General features: G+C 45.0%; 1 protein-coding gene across 1 annotated transcript in view; it reads left to right on the plus strand.

Moving 5' to 3' along the window:
* LOC122796501 (anillin-like) overlaps positions 1-18,733 on the plus strand; it is a gene marked incomplete at its 5' end in the record, with an annotated part of 1,089,678 nt that overhangs the window by 444,060 nt on the left and 626,885 nt on the right. Inside the window, 1 exon segment of the mRNA XM_044065033.1 lies at positions 10,557-10,692. Within this exon segment, the coding sequence (XP_043920968.1) occupies positions 10,557-10,692 (136 nt within the window).

The raw sequence follows: 18,733 nt of genomic DNA on the forward strand, positions 1-18,733 counted from the left end.
GTAGGGTAGCGGGTACAGGTATTTCTTTAAGGAGGCATTCCTGGATGCACTTATGTAATTTTGCAGAACCCTTTAAGTCTTCCTTTATTAATGCCCCTTTTGATGGCTTGTCCTTGTTTGGGCCAAAAGTTAGAAACTCTAACCAGGTGCGAACTGGAAGGAAAACACTGCCATTGGAGTCCATTTCTCCCTACCTACCAGACCTTATCTCAAAGGTCAGAAGGGGGAAAAATGTGCTTTCGTAAGTCCCAGAGAGCTTTTCCGGGTGCACATGGTGATTAGTCCCCAGGGGCAGAGGGGGAAGTAACAATGGAAGACGCTGACCATGCGGCAGAGGGGGGTCCACAGAACCAGAGTGACAGGGAATCCTTCCTTGGTAAGCCCTTTCAGTGCTCCTGAGAGGAGGCCCATCTGTCCATCTGTTGAGATAGGTGGGGGTAGTTGATCGTTGTACCCAAACACCTGTCTAGAAATAAGACAAATGATCATATCCAGAGGCTATTGCATACCCTTTTCCTCTTCCTCCTTAAAGGCAAAATCAGTGCCTGATGTTCCACCCAGTCAAAGGGATCGCACAACTTTAGAAGTTCGAACATTGCTAGAAAAAAAGTCATCCAAACTGTCCCCGCAGACCAAATTGGATCCGGAACTTACTTAAGCTTCTTTTTAGTTCCAAAAAAGACAGGGGATTGGAGGCCCATTCTGGATCTCAGCAGACTAACCACGTCCAAGAAATCAAAGTTCCGGATGGTAACACTGCAGTCGATACTCCCCTTTCTGGGGAAAGACGACTGGATGTGCTTGATAGATCTCCAGGATCCGTGCTACCACATAAAAATGGACAGGCGATCCAGGAGACGTTTGCACTTTCAGCTGGGAGCCATTCACTACCAGTTTCGAGCTCTGCCCTTTGGTGTCTCACTACAGCCCCCAAAGCATTCACCAAATGTATGGCAGTGATTACGGCTCACTTGAGGTGTCTAGGATTATGGGTATTTCCGTACTTAGATGACTGGCTCCTAATTGCCACCACCAAGCATCTACTATCAAGAGCGAGAGACACCACTATTCATCTTTGCTCTCACCTAGGCATAATGATGAATTTTGAAAAATCTGCCTTGTTGCCATCACAACATATCATCTTTATAGGGACAGACTTGGATACAAAACAAATGTTGCCAAGCTTCCTCCCGAGAGGATTCAAACCTCATGTCATCAAACCAAAAACCTCTTGACCAAGAAAAAAGTGCAAGCGAGGATTGTTTTCCGAGTTTTGGGTACCATGGTGACAGCAATATTCTTAATACCATTAGCTCGTCTGCACATGAGAATTCTTCAGTGGCTACTGTACACCCGATGGTCCATGCAAGAGCTGCCCATGTCTTACAAAATTATCATCACAGAATCCTGTAAGAAAGATCTGCGATGGTGGCTTCTCTCCACTCAAGTGACCTTAAGCTGACCGTCTTTCCACAACCAGTAGCCATAGTAACCATGGACGCTTCCCAGATAGGGTGTGGGGGGGCATTATCTGGGAAAGACTGTCCAGGGTGTTTGGCAGGATCACGAGACCCACTTGCATATCAATGTCCTAGGTATGGGAGCGGTGCTGTTGGGGTTGCAGGCCCTGCAGGGCTCCCTTTCACTAGGAACGATTGCAATACAGACAGACAGCATGTCAGTGGTGTGGTACATAAACAAGGAGGAACCAGATCTTATTCCCTCTGTCGATGGGTCCAAAGAGTATGGCAGTGGGCATTCTCTTCCCAACGTTTTCTGACAATGCACATCCCGTGGAAGTTCAACGTGATAGCAGACAAACTCAGCAGAGCTATTCTAATGCCTCATGAGTGGTCCCTAAAACCACAGATAGCGGAAATGATCTTCCAGAAGCGGGTCCAGCCTTGCTACGATCTTTGCCACATCCATGAATACCAAGTCCAGCAGCTATTTTGCCCTGACCCCCCCACCCCCACCCCCAGGAGTCACCAAGGGACTTGCTCATAGATGATTGGCCCCCAGGTCTCCTCTACGCCTTTCCCCTGTTTTCCTTGATCCCCAAAGTTCTTCAGAAAGCCAGCATGTTGAGAAGCAGCTTGATACTCATTGCTCCATACTGGCCTCGTCAGACTTGTTTTCCCTTTCTATGGCCTCAACTCCAGGAGGAGCCGTGCATTCTGGACCCAGTTCCAGACCTCCTGACTCATCTTCCAGGGACTCTCCATCCAGCAATTCAAACCCTCAACTTGACAGCTTGGCTGCTCCAATTACACACACAGCCAGGCTTCGTGATATTTCCCCATGCAGTGAAACGTATTTTCATTTAGTCTCCCAAGGCTTCAACCAGAAAATTATATTCTAGTAAATGGAAAAGATTTTCCCGTTGGGCTTTAACAACCACATTGATCCTTTTACTGCCCCTATAGCACCTGTATTAGACTTTCTCGCTAAGCTTTTTAATGAAGGTGCAGCTGTGTCTACTATTTGAGTTCAGTTAGCTGCTGTATCAAACTATTGGAAAAATGGGACTAAAATCATGTCCCACAGGCTTTGCAAAGCTTTCTTGAAAGGTACATTCTTACTGAGGCCCCCGGTAAAAACCACCAGCGCCATGGGACCTACTTCCTCCCTTTGAACCGGCATCATCCTGTAACCTAAAGTTTTTAACGTGGAAGGCAACCTTTTTGGTAGCCATCACGTCTGCTAGATGGGTGTTAGAATTTCAAGCATTGTCAATATGTCCCCCCCATACATGACTTTTCACAAAGGTATAATTTCCCCTGTGAACCATCCCTTCATTCCCTCCAAAAGTATGTTCGGAAGCTAATTTAAATCAGTCCATTGATTTACCAGTCTTTTTCCCAAGCTATGGCAACAGGGAAGAGTACAAATTACACCAGTTAGACGTACATAGACAGTTACATTTCTATCTGCATAGAACAAAGGATTTCTGGAAATCGGACCAACTATTTATCTTTTTCCAGGTAAAAAGAAAGATGCCCCCATATCAAAGGTCACACTTTCCAACTGGCTTACGGACTGTAACTTTCACATCTCAGAACAGAGAGCTTCCAGGAATGGTGAAAGGTCTCTGTACAAGAGCTATAGCAACCTCATCTGCCTTTCAGGCAAGGCTACCTATGGATTCCATTTGTGCAGCAGCAACATGGGTAACTCCTTGTACCTCTATCACTCATTACAAAGTCGATTTGGCCTCCAGGAACAGGACTTCTTTTGGGTCCACTGTCCTGAAGAGCATTTTCCCTTGAGCCACTCAAGAAAGATGGTGCCAGGGACGCTGTCCCAACCAGCAAGGAATGAAGACAAGATAGGACACCATAACATAAAGAAGTTATGTACTCACCATAATGTTTCATGTTTGTTGTCCATCTCACCTTCATTCTTGCGTCCCACCCTCCTTCCCCCAGCCTTCACTACTGGAGGGTTGAACGTTTTTTTGCTAATTGGAACTTTAATTGATTCATTGATTAATTAATTTAAATTTTCTCTAAATCTCTCTTTAGATCTTTTCAGACATGTTTATAACTCTTTGTGGACATTAGCTATACTATCCGCAACCAAGATCTGGGTAATCTTCCTGAGCATGATGGGGATAGGGTGTAGCTACGAGCCGGTGGAAGGCCTTGAGCTTTTGTATTGGCCAAGTAGGAACAGATTATCTGTAATGAACCCAACCAGCAAAGAATGAAGGCGAGATGAACAACAAACATGTAACGTTATGGTGAGTACATAACTTCTTTTTTTGATTGTTTTTTGAACAGAATGGAAAGAGGGATGGTCAAGGATTCATCAGTTTAATGAATTTTAGAGCTTAGATCTGACATTGTCTTCATTTGATCTTTAACCTGTGGGTATAAGCACCAACATCGGTGCCGAGCCGGCCATATCCAAGCTACGATGCCGAGACGGAGTTCCTCCCCTACCCATAATTCCCCTCTCTCCCTCACTACCTCAGATCTCGTTTGCTGCCATTCCAGCTACAAACGAGTAGTCTAAACTCTATCTTTTTTGCGAGTTTTTGGCTAGTTGAGAATCTTTGTTCTCTGGTACCATTTAAAAACTTTTCCTTTTAGTTTCTGAACTTTTCCCTACCCTTCACGTTCTTCTTAGTTGGCAAAAATATGTTTGTCTTTTCTGGTCAGGTTCCCTTTTCCTGTCTTTCTGTCTTGGCTGATGAATCAGATAAGTCAGAGAAGGGTACGGGATTTAAGAAATGCACTGGGTGTGGGCATAAACTCCCACCCTCGGATAGTCACACGTATGTAGTGTGTTTAGGTGTCCCTCACCTGGACACTGGGTGCTCTATTTGTGCGGGGTTTTCTTCCCTTACCCTCGCAGACAGACGCAACAAGTTGATTCTAAAGGGTTTGTTACCCAGTTCTTCTGGTACGGCTGCAAGGACTCGACCTCCTGTTAAGTTACCCAAGAATAAAAGTAGGGATGTGGACAAGAAAGCAGAGAGAGAGAAATTTTAAGGCAATGACAGGCCCCTGGGGAAGCAGAGACTTGCGGAATCTTCCCCTGCTGCTTGTGAACCTTCTAAGATTAGGCCTATGTTGTCTTCCCCTCAGCCTAGGTTCTCTCCCGAGCCCCTGGATTTGGCCTCACCCAGGCACCACTCCAGGCCTGCATCTGTGGCTTCCTCTGCCAGGTCATTCCATAGTTTATCCGAGAGAGAACTGGACCGCCTGGTGAGACAGTTTCAGATCCAGCTGGGAGTCCTTCCCACCCCTTCCCCACCAGGAGCAAAGGGTCCTTCCCTTTCCTTTTACTGGGTGTCCTCCTTTCCCCGAGTGTCAGGGCTTCGGGACCTTTGGGTGTTAGAGTTGCTGGTGTCAAGGGGCTGTCTTCTACATTATTGGTTTCTTTGCAGACATGGCCTTGAGTTCCTTGACCCCTTCTCTTCGGGGCTGGAGGGCTCTCTGAGTCGTAGTCAGTTTGGTGCCTGTTCCAAGGGTTTGGCGTAGAGGATTTTTAGTGCCTTACCTTCCCCTTGGAGCTTCGGCGCTGAGCAGCTCGGCACCGACACCCCCATCTACGCCGATGGGGTCCGGAGATTCGGCTCTGGTGGTGTCGAGTACTTCGACTCGGGTGCTTGTGGCGCCGATCTCCCACTCTCTTGCGTTCGACATGGTGGAAAGGGTCCTCTCTACTTCAGTGTCAAGATCCTCTATGCTTCCCCCCTCCAGATCCTTTTCAGCTCCAGCTGGACTCTGGACCCGGCTTCTCCAGTCCTCAACTTTAACGACAGCCTGCCCTGACCCTCCACATTTCTCTCCCTTTTAAGCTCCAGGCTTCCAGTTCCTCCCTGGAATCTCCCCCAAGGAAGTACACCTGAAGCACGTATGCAAGAAGAGGCACATTGATTCCACCCCTGAGTCTATCACTGAAGACCTTGACTGGGAGGAAGGTGAGGGCTCCCCCAGATCTCCACCCAATTCTGCATCAGAAGGGGGTGGATGGGTAGGCCCCAAAGCCCAGTTTGGATGAGTCCCTGTTCCTGGAGGCATTTGGCGCAAGCCCATCTACTTCCTGGGTGACCCCCCATGGACCGTTTAGTAGACCTCATTGCCCACAGGGTGTGGAAGGAACTGAATGTGGTGGAACCAGTACCAAAATGCCCTGATAATGTCCATAGCCCCCCACCAGACAGGGTTTTTTTTGGCAGAAAGTGTCCCTGTTGATGCCTTGGTGGTTGCAGCTGCCAGAAAAAGGAGCTTGCTCAGGAGAGCTCCTCTGTCCATCTGCCTGACTGAGTTCAGAGTGGTAGACAGACTGAGGAAGCGTGTTTATATAGATCAGCAACCTTCTCTTAGGGCACTAAATTACATGGTGCACCCTTACTAGGTTGCAGAGATCACTTATCGAGGAGCATCTACCCCGTAGTCCATGTTGGCGGAGGAGAAGGTATTCTCCTCCAGACTGGACACTCTTAAAACAACTTCTAACACCTCTGTGAGGCTCCTCTCCTATGCCACGGAAGGTGCATCTAGAGCAACTGGTTCAGGCATCGCTACTAGGCGTCACGCCTGGATGCGGCTTTGCGATTTCTCTGAACCCTTCAAGGCATCCTTCACAAAACTCCCCCTTTGGATCTTTCCTGTTCGGTCCATCTGTAAAGGATACTTTAGCCCAGTGTGAGAAGGATGGAAAGACCCTGTCTGCCGTCAGAATCCACTTTTCTACTCCTCAGCATTCCTACTCCAGGTATCAGAGGTAGTAAGAAGTTGTGGTTCAGGAACTCCAGGGCCTTCCATCAATATGTACAGGCAGACTCTTCCCCTAGAGGCAGATCGGGGAATGATTCTTTTAGATGCCACCCTAGGGGTTTCAGGACTCATGCCCGAATAGGCCCTTCCAGCGGCCCTGAAGTGATGCTCGGCTGTCCTACCCAGGAGGCAGTAGGAGGGGGGTTGCTTTTCTTTGTGAACCCATCAGCCTAGCAAGCCATCACATTGGATCAATGGGTGCCGAGAATAATTTCCAGGGGCTATGTGATACCCTCTTTTCACCGGCCAAATGCCCAAAAGATTCCCCAGATGATGTTCCACTGCTCACAGGGAGGCAGCCAAACTTGAAATGTCCATGCTGCTGAACAAGTGAGTCATCCAATCTGTTTCCCCATGACTATCTGGAACAGGCATCTAATCTAGGTTCTTTCTGGTGCCCAAAAAGATGGGGGGGGGGCACGCACTGATCTTGGATCTCACCTGCTTGAACAGGTTTGTTGCCAAGATAAAGTTCAGATGGCTACGATTCAATCAATCCTTCCCTACCTTCTGAAGGACTATTGGATATGCTCGGTGGATCTCCAGGATGCTTTCCATCACATAAAGATGGGATAAGCATCACAGGAGGTTCCTAGGCTTTTGGTCAGGAGCCAGGAATTGTCAGTTCAGGGTACTCTCATTTGGCCTCAACACAGCCCCCAGGGTGTTCACCAGAGTGGTAGCAGTACTCGCAGCATATCTCAGGCTGCAGGGGGATACAGGTTTTCCCCTACCTGGACAACTGGCTTCTAGCTGCACCCACCAAGCATCAGCTTCTTCAGGCCAGGGACCAGTTCCTTCAGTTAGGTTTGACCTTGGGCATCAAGATAAATTTTCCCAAATCAAAATTGGAGCCTCTCTGTTCCCTGGAATTCATCGGAGTGCTGTTGATAAAGTCCCCTGGGCAAGGTCTTTCTCACCAGCGACAGGATTCAGTCTCTTCAGGGCCAGGTGCATTCTATTTTAGAAACACCTCTGCCATCAGCAGCCCAAGTCCTTCAAGCTTTGCGATCTATGGCAGTAACCATTATCGTTTTACCCTTGGCAAGGCTACACGTGTGGGTTCTCCAAAGGGCCATAATAGTTCAGTGGTCACTCCTGGACCAGCCCCTGTCCCATCCCATTTATCTATCCAGAGCCTGCAGGTCCTCCCTTCTTTGGTGGTTAAACACTCAGAATTTAGCGGAAGGTCGATCTTTTGTGGCTCCCACTCCTGTGGCCACAGTCACCACGGATGCCTCCTGGCTCGGTTGGGGGGGGCCATTGGCTGGGACTGACTGTTCAAGCAATGTGGTCAGTGTTCGAGACTAATCTCCATGTCAGGGTTCTGGAGATGAAGGCAGTGCTTCTGGCGTTGTAGGCACTGCATTCATTTCTCCCACGAGGAATGATTGCAATCCAGACAGACAACATGGCAGTGGTCTGGTAGATCAACAAACAGGGAGGAACCATGTCTTACCCCCTCTGTCAAGAGGCCATGGTGTTGTGGGAATGGGCGATTTCCTCAGGCTGCCTTCTTATTGCAATGCACATTTCAGACATTTCCAACATCTTAGCAGACGAACTCGGCTGGATCATTTGTCTCCTCATGAGTGGTCTCTGAAACTATCAGTGGCGGACATGATCTTCCGGAAGTTGGGTCAACCCAGCTGCGATCTCTTCACCTTACCTGCTAACACCAAGTGCAGTGAGATTTTTACCCTGATTCCCCCCAGAGGAGGGACTCCCAGAGATGCTCTAGTTCATGCTTGGCCCCTGGTCTGCTGTATGCTTACCCTCCCCTTCTTATGGTGAAATTCCTTCAGAAGACACAGAGGTCAAGGTGTTGCGTGATCCTCCTTACCCCTTTTGGCCTCATCAGGTTTAGTTTCCTCTCCTTTGGTCTCAGTGTCCGTCCTCCTTGGATTCTGGATCAATATTTGGATCTGATTTCCAATCCAGAGGCGATTATCATTCAGATCTGGAAAGCCTGAAGCTCACAGCTTGACTTCTGCAGTTCTAGTGATGGCTAGAGATCACAGGCTTTCATCTCCTGTGAAGCATATATTGCTTTCCACTTCCAAGTCATCCAACACGAAGATTTATGCTAGCAAATGTAAGTTTTCCATCTGAGCGTGTCACAATCCAGTGGATCCTTTTACTGCCTATCTTCCTTCGGTTTTGGACTTTCTGGCTTGTATCGTCACCAGAGGTGACAGTTTCTCCACAGTTAAAGTTCAACTAGCTGCCCTACCCCATTATTGTCAGACTAAAGGATTCTTCTCTGGCTGCTTCTAGATTGTGCAAGGCCTTTTTGAATGGAATGTTTCTTTTACAGCCTCCAGTTAAGGACCCAGTTCTTCCTTGGAACCTAAACTTTGTACTTCAGGCGCTGGTGTCATCTCTCTTTGGGCCCTCCAAGAGTGGATCTACAGTTTTTGTCCTGGAAAACTGCTCTGTTGGTGGCTCTTACTTCATCTAAGCGGGTTTCTGAATTACAAGCACTTTGCATTCAGCCCCTGTACCTTATTTTTCTTTTACAAAGATACTGTTTCTCTTGGGCCGAATCCTTCCTTTGTGCCCAAGGTCACTTCAGAGAAGAATATTAATCAGGTCATCCATCTTCCTGTGTTCTTCCCATAGTTTCAAAATAAAGGGGAATATCATTATACACATGCTTGATGTACACAGGCGGCTCCATTTTTATCCAGACAGAACCAAATCTTTCAGGAAGTCCAGTCATCTGTTTATCATATTCTAAGTCCAGATTGGGATTGCCTGTTTCCAAAGAAACCATTGCCAACTGGATTGTGAAATGTATCACTTTTATTTATAAGAAGAATGATGTTCCTCTTTCTTCTGCAGTGAAAGCACACTCCTCCAGGGCGGTGTCTACGTCATCAGCTTTTTCCTCCTGGGTACCAGTTGAGATATGTGCTGCAGCTACATGGGCTGGGTCTCGCACCTTCATTTCCCATTACAAATTGGATATTTTTTCTATGAGCACAGCTTCCTTTGGTTCCGTCATGCTCCGAAGCATCCTTCCTTAGGGCCACCCAGGGCTTAAGTAGCTGGGGACTCTGTCCCACAGGTTGAAGATCAAATGAAGACAACAATGTCAGATAAAGAAGTTATGTACTCACCGTAACGTTCCATCTGCATTGTTATTTTCTCTTCAACCTTCCTTCCCCCTTTTCCATGAGTTCTTGGCCTGGCAGAGGAGGCCTTCTGTTCTCTCTCTATGCCTCCTCTTCTAGAAGTTGACTGTCACTGTTTCTAGGGGGTTTGGGTCAGGAACCTATTTGTCAGGCAAATTTTCTCCTAGGTAGTAAAGGAGAGAGGGCATTATGGGTAGGGGAGGAGCTCTGTTTCGGCACTATAGCTTGGATATGGCTGGCTCGGCACCGATGTCTGTCTGTGCCTATACCCACAGGTTGAAGACAAATGAATAACAATGCAGATGGAACATTGTGGTGAGTACATAACTTCTTTATCATTACACACTGCTGATCCAGAATTTTGACTCCTGGAGTAGGTTGCATAATATAGGCTACCTTCATCTGGATCTGAATCACTGGTTCCAAAGCAGGTTTAAGATGTATAAGTGGGAAGTGATCCATATACTTCAGGTACTCTCTTTTCAAAGTAGAGTAGCAGAATTTAGCAGTCTCTCTTCCATGCATTAAGAGAAGGAGACAGGATAACGTTATTGCTGAGCTAAAGGAGTGAATTAATAGAAGTCCTCAAGTCATTTGGAGTGGGATGTCACAAAGAATCCTTCCATCTTACCATATAATGATCAAAGGAAGTCTGTTTTACTTTTATATGTACTTAACCCAGGCTTTATCTAAACTCCCAGTAATTGCTTGCATAAATTGGTTAATTTCCAACTACTGCAGGGTACTTTACTTTCGCTAGAAAAGGGAGGCTTTAGATAGTGATCATTACTGAGTCAGCTAGCAGTGAGAGAACATTATACTATTGAATTTTGTGACTGCAGATTGGACATAATTGGTTTAGACCATGTAGTTGGAGTAAGTTAGGGATAGAGGACGAGGAGGGGCCAGTCAGTGTTAATATCCCCTACATAATACTGTCTCCGAATTTTTGTTCAATAGCCAGGGTGGTGCCTTTTCCAGTATGCTAGAGAGTTGTTTAGGAGGTCCTACAAATGATGCATCTGGTTTTAAAATGGCTAGAATAAAAAAGAACTGCTTGGCCAAGGTATTGGATGCTTTATTGTTCATAGTCAATGGTCAAATTTGATGTATTTACTTTTTTGTTTAGGTGCTAAACAATGAGGTAAATCTACAACAGACCGTAATCCACCAAGCCAGTCAGGCTCTGAACTGCTGTACAGATGAGGAACATGGGAAAGGCTCTCAGGAAGAGGCAGAAGCAGAGCGGTTACTGCTTTTTGCAAGTAAGATTAAATTTACTTTTTTTTTTGTTTTTTAGTTTTGCTATAGTGCTGCTTGTCTGGTGACCAATGTAGCAATCTGATTTCAAAGGCAATCTTTAGCAGGTAGCTTTTAAGATATCCTAGTCAGAAATCTCCAGTTTTGACATATTTCTGAATTTCCAGTTCCCTTGCTGAGGAGAACATGGGTCTCCTTACAATGCATTTCTGACCTTTGGAATCATTCCCACTGTGAAGATAGGAGGTACTGCCAGCCATGCCAGAAGTAGGGCAGTGGACGTATGACTTGTGCCAACACAGATTGCTGGAATTTTGTAAATGTCATTTGTATATCAAACTGATTTGTACAGATGATTGTGCTGAAAATGTATTTGTGAGATTTGCTTGTGTTAAAATGTATCAACAGTGCACCCTGCTGGAATGAAAAAAATGTATGCATTATTGTGACTGAATTAAATGTATATGTTTTAATAGAGGACAGTGGGACAGCAAAGGTTAATCAGCTAACTTACTTTAAGCTAAATAAGGGAAATGCCAATGAGCTGTTAAATCATTAAAATGTTACCCCCACAGTGCTGAATAGGACCTGAGACAGTGGGTCTGGAAGAAGCCTTTGTTCATTAGCTTGGTAAAAAGAGGGGAAGCCCCAGGCACGGCCATACACATTTAAGATTTGTATTGTAGCCATATAAGCTAAATTCCTTTCTCAGCTTCAAAGGGGGTTACTGTGAGAACTTTGAATCAGGTGACCAGATGAGGTCATTCTGCATGCCATCTTGGATATTATATTTTACAGGGAGTAATCTCTGAGGATGAGTATTATGTTGTGTGGAACCTGACTAAAAAGTCTGATCATATATTTCTTTGTGCCTTGCTCTATCGGGTAGGTTATTAGGAAATAGTAATTCTCTTCGATTCAGTCAGGGATATAGTGAAACTTAATTTAGATATTGTTTTTCTTTGTCTGAGTCTGTCCATCAGTGTTCTTTTCAATATTTCCTATGATCTGAATTCTGTGGTTTACTGTGAATATATATTCAGTATTTTCATGCTCTTTTATTATTTATTATTAAATATATTTAAAACTTTTATTGTGACTGGTCCTTGTAGAAAGTATTTAACCTTTGAGAGTGCTTATATTTGGTAACAGTGTGGGCCATTCCAGTAGTCCTAGCTGTCTTGATCAATTACTACCATTTATATTAATATTACACAGTATAATTGCACACCCTTTAAGGGCCTTTTTTGTTTAGGTGCTAAACAAATGAGGTAAATCTACCTCAGTGTCTGGTGGCAGTGATAACTACCTTATACTATGAGCAGAAGGGGTCACAGCAGGTAAAACTGTGCCAGCTTTTCCCAGGTGTCTGTGTGTGTGTCTCTCAAAAATCAAATCTCAATGTGTGTGTCAACTACTTGGGGACAGGGACACAAAACACTGGGTTTACAGACAGGGTGGTGGTGAACTTGGCTTGGACGCTTGGCTGAGGACCTAATCCTTCAGCTGTACCAGTGGGGAGTTGGGGACCTGGAGGGAAACCGAGAAATTCATACCCTGGACTTGAGTGTGTTCCCTGTGTGCTGTTAAGGGAAATTGTGCTTGATGCCGAGAGGTCTGCATCTGGAAATACTGAGTGTATCCATTTGTATTCCAAGTGCACATCCCTCTCCAGTGTCAGTGGTGAGGATTCAGGCTCCTTGATTACTAGCCCAGTGGTGGGATCTTCACATATTGGTTGGCAGCAGTGGGACCATCACTCGTCACACCCACCTCCTGCATTCTGCTCCTTACACAGCTGTGCTTTCAATCCTGCCCTATATCAGTGTGAAAAACAGCAAAACTACATTGATGTTGAGGCGATTGCCAGGAGACAAACTATGGCCAGCACAGGCACTGGTTATTCTAGAGTTTTGTGTGTAATGTGAAGAGCCATCACAAGTGCCAGTGCTTTTGCTCAGATATCTGTAAAAGAAGACACAAGAAGCTGGTGGTCTGTATCACCTTGAGCATGACTGTGACTTCAGAAAGTGGCTAGTGTATGGACTGGCAGAGGGCCTCTTGACTTACTTCGAGCCATGATGAGACAAATGGGAGAAGGTAAGCAATCTGGCATATGAACAAATCTCTAACTGGCAATTTCTATCATTAATATGGTCTCTGATACCATACAGGCTTCACAGTTTCTCTTAGCTTGGTCTTTGCTGCCATTGCTGACTTGTCAAAAAGGGGATCTGCAGAAATGCATCACTGGCAGTGGTCATCATTCTCAGTGTTTAGTAGTAGCCATTTGGTTGTACAGGTTGTAGTCTGCCTAAGATAGAACAGGACAGCTTCACAAAGTTCTGGCTCCCATCCACATGTTCACTGTGACTGCTGATTCAACAGCCCAGCAGAGGGCAGTCCGAACTAACAAAATTCAGACATTGACAAAGATGGAGCTTCTCCTACAGATTCACATGCCCGTAACTGTGACTCGCAGGAAACTTGCTCCTTTCCACCTCCTTTGGAGGAATTTTTCTGTCAGACTATTTCTGGGGTGAATTAGTTCTTTTTTAGATGAAGGGGGAAAGGCCTCTATTCCAGAGTGTTTTTGGTAACAAAGATTGAGCTTTCTTGGAGACCAGTTAAGGATTTTTCCTTTCTTAATCTGTATGTGAAAATGCCAAAGTTCAAAATGCTAACCCTTCAAACATTATTACCTTTCATACTTCCCACGAATGTCATTTAGCATTAGATTTAAAAGATACTTAACACATTCCCATTGCCATAGGCGTCAATAACTTTCTCAGATTTCTGCATTACCCTTTAGGTTATTACAGTTCTGCAGGTGTTTTACAAAGTGTCTAGATTTAGTCGAAGCTTGTTGAAGACTGAATGGCATTCACATAATTAGGTGAATTGCTTATATTTGCAGTCTTTTCCCCAAATGCCAAGAGTCCTTAACATAGGTTTCATCTCTTTTTTTGCCAGTCTGGGTTCCCTCATAAATGTACAAAAATCTTCCTTGACTGTCACATAGGGATGGATTTCTTGGCTGATTTATAGACTCTGCTCAGCAAAAGTCTTTTCCTTACACAAGTCTTTCCTTGCACAAGTCTTTCCTTGCACAAAAGCTGGATTTTTATCTGAATACTTTTGTGAGCCTCTCCAGTCATTCTCAGACAAGCGACAAAATAACAATATTTGCTTGGGGAACTCTTTCTATGGGACTAATGATGCAAGGCCTGTAGATTGTGTCAGACAGAGTACACCAGTGTCAGATGTTGGCTGTGATCCATGCCATAAAATCTTTATTTGTAGTCCCTGGACCTCTTCAGGTGATTACAGACAACACCACAGTGATGTGGTACATGAACAAGTGGGGGAGGAGGGTCATGCCCTCTGTGCGGGCTGGCCATGATGGCTTGGTAGTTGTCTGCAACAGCATGTAACCCTCTAAGCATCCTGCGTTCCTTCAGAGCAAAACAGTGGCAGATAAGCTGAGTAGGACCAGAACAGACCCTCACAAATGTGAAATGTATAAGGATGTCCTCCAGAAATTGATCCACTTGTGAGGAATACCTCAAACAGATTAGTTTGCCTTCAGACAGCTGACCAAGTTCTGCTCCAGGCCTGCTCCTAGGCAATCCTGGAAAACAGAAGCATTTTCATTTCTGTGGTTTTGAATGTTCTTTATGCTTTTTCACCTTTTCCACTGATACCCAGGTTAATTCTGAAAATTCAGAAACGCACTCCAAAAATTATGATGACTCCCTTTGGCCATGGCAGCATTGGTTTTATCGTCTTATGGGACTGGCCAAGGATAATTGCCACAAGTTTCTTCACAGACTGGACCTACTCAAACAAGACAGGATGACTTTGATATACCCCATCTTCAGCTAACTGCCTGGATGATTTAATTTTGATTCCTTTAGGCACCCTCTTTTTTCATGAGGGCATGCAGCAGATACTAAAGAAGGCAAGAAAACCTGCTATTAGGAAATCTTGTATTGGTAAGTGGAAAAGATATTCTAGCTGGTGCTTATTCAATAACCAGGGCCTTTATCGGTAATTTATGTAGCACCAGCCCGTTGAAATCTTTTTCTTGCCCAGACCCGATGTCGAAAAAAACACCAGATTTTGTGGGCCAACATGACTTCACGCATATAAGGAATACCTTGTTTTCCATTTGGTCTGAGATGGTCGTCTCGGGCCGTCAGCACTGTGCACCTTTGTGCTACCTTCTATCAAAGCACTATCAAGTTCGCCCCAACATTATCGCCCACATTAATTTTAAAATAAAGCGGATACTAATATCAAGTCGTCAGTCCAGTCGATTTGGGCAAAGGACTGCCCAGAAAAACAATCAGGCCACCACCACCAGTCTTCTATCGTGCTCCACGCCCTGTGCAAGGATTTTGCAGCGTCCCGCAGTCCTACCGACGCACACGCCCTCTCGCGGTCTTCAGTGTACCTACCGCTTACCCTTCTGTCCTTTCCCTGAACTAACTGGTCTTCCCCCCTGCGGAACCCACCAATGTGGATATGTCTACATCCACCACCACCCATGGTAAAATACCATCTTTTCTCCATCAAGGCCTTTACTAAATTTCTGGGATACACCCTCAACAAGGAGAAATCAAAGCTAACACCCTCTCTCAGAAAAACCTCTGCAGGAAAATCCTGCAGGCTCTGGGATTCATGGCATCTTGCATTCTTCTAATCTAATCCTATGGCAAAAGCATAAAGAAATTCAACTTCAATGGTAAAAAAAAATCAACGTCCTACAGCCCACTTAGGGAGATTCCACAAGCCAATTGTCCCCTGTCTTCAAAGGAATCCAAGCATGTGGGCCCAAAGTAAACAAAGGGCTCCCTAAGCTCCATTCTGAAGCTGCAACCACAGACGCCAGATTACGCCTAAGCGCGCCTCAGATTAGAGTAATGCAATTAAAGGCTTCAGGCCCCAAGCCCAGGACACCGTCGAAAGTAAAAAAAGAATACTTGTGCACGTAAAAAATGCAAAGGGCAATAAAGAATGCAATTCTAAAAGTAAGATCAACTCATGCATTTTGAACGGGCCTTGGGAAAACAAACACAATTTCAAAGGCTCAGGCACTCAACAGGAATGGAAAATACTGGTGAAAGACACTTATGTAATCTAACAGACCTTCACGAATAAGCTAATCGTTAGATCATGGAGAGGAGGCCAAGCGTAAAGGCCAGACAGAAACAAACAGGGCAGATGAAAAATCATCAATTATGAAGTTGACATCCACACTCCTGGAAGTTGTTCAGCGGAAAAGTGATCGCCTCTTCAGCCATTTGTGGATGAAAAATCATCATTATGCAAGTTTTGCATCATCTATTCCATCCAAAAGGCTTGGAAAAGGAAGGCCTCATGATATCATCACACCAGATTGGCTTATACATATACCACTTCCATTATTGAGGAGCCCACATTGCTACCTCCCACCCTGCCTCTCTATTGAGGATTATTGCTGACGAAGCCAATTTAAAACCACAGTCAGCTGAACTATTCCATCAGGACAGGGTTTCAAGACATCAACCCCTTTTATATGCCTAGTGGTATCTAGGGGGGTGCCCCAAACCAGGCCTGCCACCTTCTACCAGAACAAGAGCAGGCTTTGCTACTGCAGTTTTGCAGGGCATTCTAGCTCAACCCAGTCAGATAGTACCTACCACCCTATACATTTTAGGATTCTACTACCCATATAATACTGCAGCTGTAAATGCGACGATGAACATAGTACAGTTTTGTACCTACCATAAATGTAGATGTCTGAGCTATTACAAGCCTAGCACAGGTTTCCTAGTAGTCCTTCCCTCCACCTCCAGACCTTTAGGGTTTGAATAACTATTCATGTTGCTGTGATGTTAGTTCCTATGTTTTATTTGCTTACTTTTGTGTATTAGTAATTACTGCAGCTGTAATAGCCCTCGAACATCTACATTTATGGTAGGTACAAAACTGTACTTTCTGAATAATTTGTGAGTTACCTTCCTCTGGCCCATCTTAATCCTTTTTTAAGGTAAATCTTGCAGCCATTTCAGCTTCTCTCCATGGATCTTCCCCTTTCCTCACTGTTTTTGGTAAAGCAGTTTAAAAGGATGTTGCATATTAGAACTAGAAAACAGGTGGCCCCTTACTGGGACATTAACTTTGTGCTGGAAAAAGTAAGGTGCATTATTTGGAAATCTGTCCTCAGTTCTCTGATATCTATAAGAAGAGTATCTGACCTGCAAGTTCTCGTGGTGGGTGCACCCTGTCTGCCCTTCCATAGGGATAGGGTTGCATTAAAAACAAATCCCTCATTTATGCTTACTGGTGTTTCAGACTACTTTGAATCAAATCAGTCTCCCAGTGTTAAATCCTGACCGTAAGAATCGAGGAGAGAGGATTCCATTTCTACATATTCTGCACATGCATAGGCAGCTCTGGTATGGTCTTCAGAGAACTAAATCCTTCAGAAAAGCAGATCAGCTACTTGCTTCTTATGATGAGGCTAAGAGCAGATGACCAGCGTCAAAACAAACTCTTTTGATGTGGTTGTCCTACACTTGTTGCCTTTTGTTATACCCACTATGGTATATCAGTTCCAGGCAGTATTAAAGCACATTCTGTTAGAGCCGTGACATCTATGATGGCATATTGGAAAGATGTGGACTCTAGAAGCATTCTCAAGGCAGCAACATGGCCCTCTCTGCATACTTTTACAAAGCATTACAAACTGGATTCTTTTATAGGTCCAGGACTGGCTTTGCTTAAGTTATTCTCCAGGGACTCCTGGATCATTATCCTTCCTTCTCTCAGGTTGGATAGGCTTTGGTAATTGACCCATACAGCTAAAAGGCTAATGCTACATTGAGAATGGTGAACATAGTACAACTGTGCACTTAACATAACAGCAGATGCTCAAATTCTGTAATGCTGTAGTAACCGCACCTATCCACCATCCCCCTGCTTCTGTATATAGTTAGTTGTTAGGCTGTAAAGTTATTAATTAATTAGTGTTTATATATTTTAGATGTTCAGGGTGAATATTCTTATCTCTATGTATGAGAAAGAAATTCCTAAAAAATTTCTTCATTCTGACTGCTGATTTTCTTCCTCTGGGCTGTCCAATCAGCAGTCGGAATAAAGGTGTGGGAGAGAGCAAAGTAATTCACTGACCATAATACAAAGGTTGCTGAAGCGTAAACCACTTTCGGAACCTGTCCAACTCCCTGGTAGCAGGATGGACAGTAGAGCTCTCTTCTGAAAGCTTTTGTTGGATTCCATTGTAGTAGCAGCTGCCACAATGTGGGATCCTTGTCCATTATGGTTTGTCTTTAAGAAAAATTAAAATCCTAGCTGGTTCCTAGGGGTTGGGTCCACCATGTTCAGTTCCCTCCAAGCCTCCCACGAGACCAAATCCACAAGTTCGTCAACAGGAGGGACCACCCAGGGAATAGATGAGCAAGTCCCAGAGGCCTTGAGAAATACAGATCCCTCATGGGAAGGGGTGTTGAAGGACCATCCCACCCCCACCCCCATCTCAGTAACTCTTGAATGGTTTCAGAAGAGATCTTTTCAGAGGGGCCATCCACTTCATCAAAATTAGTTCCCTCTGTGAGGGACTCAATGTTGCTGGTAAGAGTTTAAATGCCTCCTTTTACAAGAGTGCTATGTTCTCCCACAGCTAGAACACTGAAGCAGGCTGAGAGTCCAAGATGTCTACTATCTTGAGGCCTCTGGGAGATAGCTGTCTCGTGGCAACAGGAGGAAGTGTAGCTGAAGATGTCAGCAGGGTTTGTCATGGTTCTGAGCATGGTAGGGAAAAACCCCCGTTTAGATATGGAGAGAACATTTTCAAATGCCTCAAGCTGAAGCCAAAACGGGTCCCAAAGCAGCCCCTGTGTGATTCAAAGCCCCAACAAAGCCGCATCCCTGTGACTAGATCAGTCTCTGTTGTCAAACATTCACTGGAGCTGAAACGCCAAGAGGAAGGGCAGGCTTAGACAGTCTTTGAGTTAATTCTGACTCCCCAACTTCTCTGCTCTA

The sequence above is a fragment of the Protopterus annectens genome, chromosome 3.part0, assembly GCF_019279795.1.
Source record: "Protopterus annectens isolate FY-2018-M chromosome 3.part0, PAN1.0, whole genome shotgun sequence".
In the NCBI taxonomy this organism is placed as follows: Eukaryota; Metazoa; Chordata; order Ceratodontiformes; family Protopteridae; genus Protopterus; species Protopterus annectens.